Consider the following 10,670-nt stretch of genomic DNA (forward strand, 5'->3'; position numbering starts at 1 on the left):
AACAGTGTTACCTCTTATGTTTTTTTTCATGACGACCAATAAAAAACAACAGTGTTTCCCCTTATGTTTTGTTTCATGACGACCAATAAAAAACAGCAGAGTTACCCCTTATGTTTTTTTTCATGACGACCAATAAAAAACAACAGTGTTACCCCTTATGTTTTTTTTCATGACGACCAATAAAAAACGATAGTTACGTATGTAACTACGGTTCTATGAATTCCGGATGACCGCCAGAGGCGGTGCTTTAGCACTGGATGTTCCATCTCGCGCATGCGCAGGTCGAGTAATTATACCAAAAAAGTCACCTGTGACACCTGGGTGACCCGAGAAAGTCTATATATTCCGGAGTCACTCGAGGTTCTGTTCCAACTGGATCTTCTCGCGGATCTGAGAAGTCTGAGTGACAGAGAACTCTGGCGGTCATCCGGAATTCATAGAACCGTAGTTACATACGTAACTATCGTTCTATTTCATTCCTACTGACCGCCAGAGGCGGTGCTTTAGCACTGGATGACTAATACCAAAAAGGTCACGAAGAGTGCTCACTTCAATCAAGGGCTCGAAGCCGCCGACAGGACAGCCGTCGCCACAGGATGAGGAGCAGCGACATTAACCCTGTAGTATCGGGCAAACGTACATGATGAGGACCATGTAGCCGCGGAGCAAATGTCCTGAAGTGGAACCCCCTTCAAGGCAGCCCATGAAGTAGCCATACTCCTGGTAGAGTGGCACTTAACGGCCAAGGGCATAGGGAGCCCCTGCGCCCTATAGGCATTCAAGATCACATCCACAACCCAGTGGGAGAGTCTCTGTTTCGATAGGGCAGCCCCCTTCCTGCAGCCCCCGTAACAGACAAAGAGGTTATCCGTCTTACGCAAGCTGGTTGTCGCTTCAACATATGCCCTAAGCGCCCGCACCGGGCACAACAGGTCTGACACTCTTTCTGCACCCCCTGGAGAGCCTGGGGGATTGAAAGCAGCCAACTCGATTGATTGGTTTACATGATGGGGAGACAATCGTTTGGGTAGGAAGGATGGGTTCGGCCAGAGCACCACTCCTGACCCATCTGCGTGCCAGCGCAAACACGCCTGGCTTACTGACAAGGCATGGAGTTCACCGACCCGTTTTGCAGTTGCAATGGCAAGGAGAAATGCCGTCTTCATGGACAGCCGCGTCAGGTCTGCCTGACTTAGTGGCTCAAATGGGGGTAGACATAAGGACCTCAGAGCTACTTTCAGGTCCCATGATGGTGCCCTCAGGGATCGCGGCGGTTGAAGCCTCTGGGCTCCCTTCAGAAACTGCCTGATTAGGTAGTGGGACCCTACCATCTGGTTATCCACCCTTGCGTGTGTGGCTGAGATCGCGGCCATATAAACACGCAGGGTAGACGCAGCTCTTCTGTTGTCCAACACAGACTGCAGGAAGTGTAGTATCACTACCACTGAGCAGGTCTCCGGGACTTCGCCCCGCGCCACGCACCACTGTGAAAACAACTTCCACCTGTTTGCATAGAGCAACCTAGTGGAGGGTGCCCTTGAACTAAAAATAGTACGGACCACTGACTGGTCGCAAGACCTCAGCAGTGGGTCCTGGCTCTCAGGGGCCACACGCACAGCCGCAGGCGGCCAGGATTCGTGTGCCATATGCGTCCGCCTACCTGAGACAGAAGGTCCCGTCTCTCTGGGAGGCACCAAGGCTCTCCGTTGAGGAGTTTCAGTAATGGTGGGAACCATGGCCTTCCTGGCCAATGTGGAGCCACCAGAAGTAGGCTGTGACAGCCACGCTGGACCCTGTCCAGCGTTGCCAGTAAAAGGGGAATTGGGGGAAATGCATAAAGCAGGCTGTCTGGCCAAGCATGAGCCAGAGCGTCCTGCCCTAGGGGACTGGTCCTCTCCGTCAAGGAGAACCAAAGGGGACAGTGGGTGGTCTCTTCGGAAGCAAAGAGATCCGCCACTGCCCTGCCATACCTGTCCCAAATCATCCCCACCACCTCCGGATGGAGTCTCCACTCTCCGGGGGGTGGCCCTTGGCGAGAGAGAAGGTCTGCCGCTGTGTTCCGGACACCTGGAACATGGACAGCCCTCAGGCTTAGAAAATGGGGGAACGCCCACCGAAGGAGCCCTTGCGTGACCCGCAGGCTCTGCCTCGATCTGGTGCCCCCCTGATGGTTGACGTGGTAAACTGTGGAGGTGTTGTCTGTCCGGACAAGAACATGTCGGTCCCTCAGAACTGGAAGGAAGTGCCTGAGAGCTAAGAACACCGCAAGGAGTTCCAGCACATTTATATGCTCCAGTCTCTGCTGGGCATCCCACTGGCCTCTGACAGTCCTGCACTGCCATACTGCACCCCAGCCGGAAAGGGAGGCGTCCGTCTCCACAACCTCCCGCCGGGAAGCTATCCTCCCTAAGGGCGACCCCGCAATCAGGTATGCCCTCTCTCTCCAGGGTCTGAGGGCCCGAAGGCACCGCCCAGACACCCTGACCATCTTGTGTCTCTGCCACTTGGGGTCCAAGTGGAGACCATTCACCCAGATCTGAAGGGGACGCAATTCCAGAAGGCCTAGTGGGACCACCATGGATGCTGAGGTCAGCAGACCTATCAGTCGAAGGAAGAGGCTGTATTCCAGCAACTTCCCCCGCCTGAAGCGCTGTAGCAGCTGCAGAATGGTAGCTACGCGCTTTGGAGAGAGGCAGGCTCGCATGGCCACCGAGTCGAGCACCAGCCCCAGATAGCTCACAACCCGACAAGGTGTAAGGTTGCTCTTGGTAAAATTGACCATAAGGCCAAGCCGGTCCACATGGCTGAGGAGAGTGGCTGTGTCCCTGACCGCCTGCTCCCGAGTTGGGGAAATGACCAACCAGTCGTCCAGGTATGGCAGTATCGCCATACCTGTGGCCTGTAATGGTGACAGGGCTGCTGCTACACACCGTGTAAATATACGCGGGGCCAGAGACAGCCCGAACGGAAGAACCCTGAACTGGTAAACCTTGCCCAGAAAAGCAAAGCGGAGGAACCGCCTGTGACGTTGGGCAATAGGGACGTGAAAGTAAGCGTCTTTCAGGTCTATTGATACGAACCAGTCCCCCTGAGCGATAGCCTGGAGGACGTCCGCAACACGCAGCATGTGGAAGGGAAGAACCTTGAGGAACTGATTCAGCCCTCTCAAGTCCAGAATGGGGCGAAACCCGCCATCCTTCTTCGGTACCAGAAAGTAGGTTGAGTAGAACCCATCGAGCTGTTCTTGTGGTTCTACTACTTCGATGGCACCCTTCCCAAGGAGGGTGGCTACTTCCTGTCTCAGGACCAGGGATCTGTCGGGATTGGTGACCACGGTAACCTTGATCCCGCTGAAAGTTGGGGGCCGGCGTCGGAATTGTAGTGTGTACCCGTTGGATAGCGTGGACACTATCCAAGGGTCTGTGGTCTGCTCTTGCCAGTAGCTCAAGTGCTGCTGAGAAAAGCGTCCGACGACCGGCCCTTGGACTTCAGTACCTACCCCCCCTGCCCCTAGGGGCCCTGGGGGGGCGGCGACTGGGCGCCGAACCTCTTGGCGCCTGAAATGCCACCCGTGGCGCAGAGCTACGGCGCTGGTCAGCCCGTGCTGAGAAGTGCTGGCCCCTCGATTGTCCACCTGAACGTGGTTGAGAGCTATTGGCACGGGGTACCGCAGAGGCCCCCGGCCTAGAATGGAGCAGAGGTGCACGCCGTAAGCTAGCAAACTGCTGGCTAGCCTGGCCTACCTGTACACTTCGCTCCAGGGCCTGAAGAGCAGCTGGCCCAAATGTCTGGCCTGGGACTACTGGAAGAGAGCGGAGGGTCCGTCGACACACCTCCGAAAGCGGTGACTGCGCCAGCCAAACCTGGCGGCGCGCCAACGTAACAGTTGACATTAACCTGCCTAGCTCCCTAGTCATGTAAGCAAAGGTTTGCAGTGAAGCATCACTGAGGGTCTGTGCTGAAGGATCAGCACCTGACCCACGTATAGTCTGAGACAGCGCCAGAACGATGTGAGAGAGCGAATTCCCAAGACGTCCCACACGGGCAGCAATGTTATAACTCCTGGTAAGGAGGTCATCTGTAATCCGGCACTGGGGCCGAGGGCAGCGCGCATCGGTTCTCAGAGCCTCGTCCGGGGAGACAACCAGGGACGCTATAGCAGGCTCAATCGGAGCTAACCGGTCCAAGCCATAAGAATCAGCATTGGCCATAGTTGCCAGACCTCTACTATCACTAGTGTGATGGGAGAGAGCCCTTGAATCTGGCCAGCATCTATGAAGCTCTGCGATGTACGGCTCAGAGGGGGGCAAAGAGAAAACGGAAGGTTGAGCGGCCTGTGGAAAAAAGGCGTTCACATGTGCAGATGAAACAGGAGCTTCATCCAACCCCAGTGTTGCCAGGGCCATTCGCACGGCTGGTCTAACAGTGTCGCAGCCGGACACTGACCCTCTAGCCGAGCCGCCCAGAGACCCTTGAGAGAACGCCTGAGAGGCAAGGGACGCTTGCTCTTCCTCCTCTGCAAAAAGGCTACAGGACGCAGCTGTAGACAGCATGTCATCCTCTGTATAAGTGGGTTGCGCAGCCGCAGGGGCCGCGGCTGGTACACCCTGAGCTGGTTGGAGGTTCTGTAGGAGGGTTTTAATCTGAGCAACCTCATCCGAGAGCTTATTCACTTGGTTTGCCAAGTTTTCGACCTTACGGGACTTCCCGGGGGGTCCCCCAGCTGCCGAGGCACGGCGCCTGGTGCCACTAGGACCAAGACCCGAAGGGGGCAACCCTGGTCTGCCCTCCACCTCAGCCAACCTAGCTAGCCTCAGTGCATGAGGCATGAAACTACAGTTCATGCACGGGTTATCCGACACTGCTTCCCTGAGGTGTTCAACCCCGAGACACGCAGGGCACTGGTCATGGCCATCCTCCGCCTGCAGGGAGGCCATGCAGGTGACACAACTATGGGCGCTTAGCATGTCGGCAAATTGCAAGCAAATTAATCAGTAGGCTAGGCAATCGAGCTTTAGGCGAGAGCACCCGAGCAACGACGCGACACCCCGACAATAACAGTGACGGCAAGCTACAGGCGAGAGCACCCGAGCGACGCGACACCCCGACAATAACAGTGACGGCAAGCCTTGGAAACCCAAGCAGCCCACTGGAGAGCAAATTAATACAGGCTAGGCAATCGAGTTCTAGGCGAGAGCACCCAAACAACGACGCGACAGCCCGACAATAACAGTGACGGCGAGCTACAGGCGAGAGCACCCGAGCGACGCGACCCTCCGACAATAACAGTGACGGCGAGCTACAGGCGAGAGCACCCGAGCGACGCGACCCTCCGACAATAACAGTGACGGCGAGCTACAGGCGAGAGCACCCGAGCGACGCGACACTTGACTCCGACAATAACAGTGACGGCGAGCCTTGGAAACCCAAGCAGCCCACTGGAGAGCAAATTAACACAGGCTAGGCAATCGAGCTTTAGGCGAGAGCACCCGAGCAACGACGCGACACCCCGGCAACAACACAGTGACGGCGAGCCTTGGTAATCCAAGCAGCGCACCGGAGAGCAATCAGCGCAGGCTAGGCAATCAAGCTACAGGCGAGAGCACCCGAGCAATAATGCGCCCGACGATAGAGTGACGGCGCCAGGAAAATACAGTGACGGCTTTTTGAAAACCAAGCCACTCACTGGCGATTAATTAAAGAGCGCAACTGGCTAAATAAATACAGTGACGGCGGCTTGGACCCCAAGCCGCGCACTGGCGCATACAAATGAGCAACCGGGCTTAGGCGAACGCACCCGAGAAACGGTGCGAGACCGAAAGAATAACACGGCGACTGAAAACTAGCCGCCAATTAATGCTCTAAGCAAATTAAAGCAAAGGGTAGAAAGGTGAAATCGGCTGCCGCGCTAGCCGACGGATAGTCGACTACGCGTAGCCTACACACTTTACTCACCCCTGCCGATATCAAACTAATTGCGAGTCGCAGCCCTTGGTGGACGAAGTTAAATCGAGGCACCAACCCTTGGGTTACAAGGCTACTTGCGACAAGCTAATATGGTATCTCTTACAACAAACAATGTTTGTGTGTCCTGCTAGTACGCTACCGCGAGAAAATAGAAGGAACAGAACCTCGGGTGACTCCGGAATATATAGACTTTCTCGGGTCACCCAGGTGTCACAGGTGACTTTTTTGGTATAATTACTCGACCTGCGCATGCGCGAGATGGAACATCCAGTGCTAAAGCACCGCCTCTGGCGGTCAGTAGGAATGAAATAGAACAACAGTGTTACCCAGGGACGCGGGAAGTGGGGGTGCTTAGGGTGCTGCAGCGGCCCCTGGCTGTAACTGCAAGTGAGACCATTTTCTGAACAAATCAATATATATATATATTTTTTTGTATAATTTTATCATACAACATGATTTTTCATTAAATTATTGACATCCACCCTTTGTATGATATTTATCATATTATCGGTACCATGCTGATTTTACATAAGCATGTTGGTGTTCAACATCTGTTGTAGTGAACATTCTGGTGTAAAATGTTGCTGCCATATTAATAGACGTTGAATGTTATCGTTTTGATTCTTGAATTCCGCACGTAAACTGGTTGGCTTGTACCAGCCAATCACACCTACATCTGGTGTCATGACATGAGTCCTTTAAACCGGGGACAAAATAGACATTGCTACCTATCAGCCAATCAGCATCCTCCCGATACGTATGTTTGCTGAGAATTGGCAAGCAAACCTACTGACTGGCCATCTAAATAAAGTCTGCACCCCTGTGCAGCCCATGCAATCTGGGCCCATCAGAGAAGAGTTCCCATTTTGAATGCTATCTTTTGAGACTTAAAGAAGGTATTTTAGATTGACCCCCACGTTCTATTATCTAACATATCCAATTTAAATTTTTCTGAACGATCTATCCTGTAGATGAAATCTTATCTTCCAATAAAAAGCAATGTGTTTCTGTTGACGCCACCAAATCTCGTTATCTAGACCCCCCTGCAGGGTCCCACAAGGCTATTCCTGCACCAATTCCGATTATATCAATGACCTACCTACTCCTGTCACGAAAACAAGAATAATTTATGTTGATGCATTCATTTGCAAACGTGCAAAGGACATCCAAGAAGCCTCCGTAATTATTACATCTGCAATGATCCATCTTTGGGACTGTATTACTGAATTTAATTTCTCTTATTGCATACCAATATTTTGTTTGCAAAACAAGTGTTCCTGAGAGGGGCGGCGCTTAGTAAATTAGTTCAAATATAGGGGTCACAGATTCTACCTGAACCTTTTAAGTCACCCGAATGAGGAATCAAACACCATAACATTTTATTTATATAATTGTAGGCAAATCCGGGCCTTTCTGAATGTTAATAATGCCAAGATGTGTTTTCTACTAAGTACTTTTTTCAACATCGTGTGGTGTTTACTAACTGGTCACTTTAAGATGTAACTCATGATAAAAATTTAACTTTTGTAAGCTTTGCGAATTGAGTTTAAGAATTCAATACTAATATGAGTGTTTTATGTATAAGGCTCTGCCTGTCCTCGCCCCATCTACTTTAAATTATAAACAGAGGGCTGACAGCGTCACCGGCACCTGCGCCACCACTAGAGGGGGCTATGAGGTGCCATTTAGGCACATCACATTTTGGGTAACCGTGCTGTCAGTACAGGGAAGTTGATTTATTGATGTTGATTGATCCCCATCCCTATCAAATGAACAAAAAAGTCGGTAAATGAAAGAATTTTATTCATTGCTTGTGTGTATTATCATGTGGTACAATACGTACATAACATCACAACGTCAGGTGCGCACCGCACGGTACTCGACTTCCAACACAACCCGGCCTCTTTTGGTAAACGACTGCGCACGTGTGCGACCCCCACTCTAACTGAACAGCTTGTCCCACACCTCGATCTTCATGATGGCGCGGCCCAGCGGCGACATGGTGGCCTTGACGTCGAGGTTACGGCCGCTGAAGGTGATCCCCGTACCGTTGCATTCTGCGCGGACGAAGCCCTTCTGCTCCTTGTCGTAGTACATCTCCTTGTACAGCTTCTCGTCGCACTCCGTGGCCTTAGGGTACACGCCCAAGGCGAACCAGTTCTTGTACATGTTGTTGTCGTAGGGCACAGAGAACATGACGGCCACCTTCTCGCCGGAGTCCCTGTGGTCGCGGTGGTACAGGTCGTAGGTCATCACGCCCACGGCGCCGCAGGCCGCCCCCCCTTCCTTGGTGAAGTTGCAGACCTCGGTCTTCAGTGGGCGAACCGTGGGCTGGGGGGGGCTATGGGTTTTGCCACTCTCCAAGAACACCCTTTCCGAGAGAGATAATAATTTTATTTAGTGTTAACTGTGATGAACTTTTATGCAAAGCAATTTAACGGGAATCGTCATCATAGAGCCGGTAGGGTATGTCTACTATGCTGCGGACGTTGGGGATCGAACTCAGTAACTTTTCAGCCAAACCACTACCCAATCCCTTACCCGTCACGTGACAGTGAAATACATGTGCATTTGGAGGCATTGAGTTTCGGTAATCATTTAAAAGTCACAACTGCATTGGATTTAAATGCTACACTTTTGGTTTTAAATTGCCGGTTTAGAAGGTCGGTTGACTACTGCAGAGAACACTAGTTGAATGGAGAGGAGTGGCAATTGGCAACCACAGAGGGGCGCCACGGTATCATGCTGCTGTCAGCCTTAAGAAACACGGCAGTATCCAGTCCTAATTCTGGGCTTCAGTGAAAAGAATGAGCTGTTTCTTCACATTGATAATTAGAGTGCACCGTTCTACTTTTATAACAATCTATTATCATGATGATTGCCTACGGCTAGTCTACACAGAGACAAACTTACTTGGGGTCGATCAGGCAGTATGCTTGGGTGAGATTCGTGATCTCGATGGTGACATTTCTGCGGCTTTTCATGTTAGCCGCCACGGCATCAGCTGATTCAGGCATGGTATTGTCTCTACAGTAGGCTTATCTCTATAGAGAGAACAGAGATTGGTAGAGGAAGCAACACACAGTTCTGGTCTAAACGTTATCACACCTGCCAATTATCAACGCTAACACAACTTATAATTATTACACAGTTTAAGTCAGACAGTAATTCTTACTGGCCAATGTTAAAAGTCAGAAGAGTGCATTGCAAGCAATAAACAAAGCAAATACATTTGTTGCACATGAAGCATGCAAGTTCTTCCTCGCTGTATGACTTGTGGACGTTTTCAGCTTACCTTTCTGGAGCAACTGGTGTTCTTCCCTTGACTGCCTCACGGTCTGAAAGCAATTGTTCCCTCATCGCAGATCACCCTTGTCGTGGAATGCTTAGACACCACACCCCTAGAACCAGAGCCTCTCTCTCCACCCTGTGACCACACCCTACCTGTCCCTCCCCTCTCTCCGGTTTTGTCTCACCAGTTGCCCACGTTCTGACTCACCTGTGACCCACCTTGGTACATCCTCGCTGGAGGCCCTAGGTATGTACAGAACGTGAATGTCAACATGCCTGAGCCATTGTGCGGAGCCAGAAGATTAGTTGGCTAACGTTTGGGGTGCCCCACCTTTTGTCTGTCTGCTTTGGAACAGGTACGTCCACTCCATTGAATAGAGAGGAAAATGTGAGTTATATGTGCTACCTGCACCTCAAGGTTTATGTCATGAAGGGAAAATCAGTCAACCCTGACCCAAACAGTATTCCTGTTTGGTGGCCATTGTAACAAAACAAGGTGTGTTTATTTTCAGACCAAGATGCTAATCCGGGGATACACATGGACACTCAAGCAAGGTTTCTTTTCCTCTAGTTTTTATTTGTTAAAAAGCACCAGCGGTGTGAAGTAACAACAGATAAGACTTCCCAGAGGACATCTTTATTCAGTATAAGCAGGACCTCGCCACTCTGCCACCTCTCACATCTTATCGTAGACCTCCAGTTTGACGATGGCCCGCCCTTCACTGGACATGGTCCCGCGCACGTCCAGCATGCGGCCCGTGTACTTCACACCGGAGCCGTCCGCCTCGTGCCGCAGGAAGTTGGTGAAGTCCTTCTCGTAGTACATGTGCTTGTAGAGCTTCTCGTCGACCTCCCGCGTGTGCTCGAAGATGCCCAGGCCCAGCCAGTTCTTGTAGACGTTGTCGTCATAGGGCACGGAGAACATCAGCGCCATCAGCTCGTTGCAGTGGCGCTTGCGCATGTCGAAGAGCTCGTAGGTGAGCACGCCCACGGCGCCCGTGGCCGTGTTGTCGTCCTTGGTGAAGGAGCACACCTCCGTCAGGCCGGTGCGCACCGTGGGCTGGGGGGGGCTGAAGCAGAAGCCGCTCTCCATGAACACCCTGGAAGACAGCGAGGGTTGAGGGGGGGGGGGGGGGGATACACTGTCAGTGTGACAACCACGAATGACGGGAAACAACGGGAATGACTTACTGGCTAAACTACGAGATTCACCATCTTGTAATTTAGCACATGCCTCATCCAAAAAGTCTGATTGTGAATTCAGCCAAAGTAGGCAGACTGCTAATGAAAAAAGAACTATTTTGAGCATGGTTAAGAGGAGTAGAGTAAGATGGAGGTATAAAGTAGTAAGATGGTGGCGTGAAGCAGGTAAAGGTGCAGACGTACTTGGGGTTGACCAGGCAGAAGGAGCT

At 51.8% G+C, this 10,670-nt stretch overlaps 3 protein-coding genes across 3 annotated transcripts in view; all 3 read right to left on the minus strand.

Moving 5' to 3' along the window:
* Positions 1–397: 397 nt before the first annotated feature.
* On the minus strand, positions 398–4,967 carry LOC130371854 (uncharacterized). The gene is made up of 3 exons (XM_056577713.1): positions 4,903–4,967; positions 4,532–4,625; positions 398–3,739 (listed from the first exon to the last, which is right to left on the minus strand). The coding sequence occupies exons 1-3, from the start codon at positions 4,965–4,967 to the stop codon at positions 1,580–1,582; spliced, it is 2,319 nt and encodes a 772-aa protein (XP_056433688.1). The 3' UTR covers positions 398–1,579.
* A 2,790-nt stretch (positions 4,968–7,757) lies between these two features.
* Positions 7,758–9,339, minus strand: apnl (actinoporin-like protein). Its single transcript, XM_056576508.1, has 3 exons — positions 9,263–9,339; positions 8,881–9,011; positions 7,758–8,338 (listed from the first exon to the last, which is right to left on the minus strand). Exons 2-3 carry the CDS (start codon positions 8,982–8,984, stop codon positions 7,909–7,911), a joined length of 534 nt encoding a protein of 177 aa, XP_056432483.1. The 5' UTR covers positions 8,985–9,011; positions 9,263–9,339; the 3' UTR covers positions 7,758–7,908.
* A 486-nt stretch (positions 9,340–9,825) lies between these two features.
* LOC130370941 (DELTA-actitoxin-Aeq1c) overlaps positions 9,826–10,670 on the minus strand; it is a 1,605-nt gene continuing 760 nt past the window's right edge. Inside the window, exons 2-3 of the mRNA XM_056576509.1 lie at positions 10,645–10,670; positions 9,826–10,358 (exon numbers count right to left, since the gene is read on the minus strand). The exon at positions 10,645–10,670 is cut by the window's right edge and continues 93 nt beyond it. Coding sequence (XP_056432484.1) covers positions 9,935–10,358; positions 10,645–10,670 — 450 coding nt within the window. The 3' untranslated portion in view covers positions 9,826–9,934. The remainder of the gene's footprint in view (positions 10,359–10,644) is intronic.

This window comes from Gadus chalcogrammus, chromosome 18 (assembly GCF_026213295.1).
Source record: "Gadus chalcogrammus isolate NIFS_2021 chromosome 18, NIFS_Gcha_1.0, whole genome shotgun sequence".
NCBI classification, from domain to species: Eukaryota; Metazoa; Chordata; class Actinopteri; order Gadiformes; family Gadidae; genus Gadus; species Gadus chalcogrammus.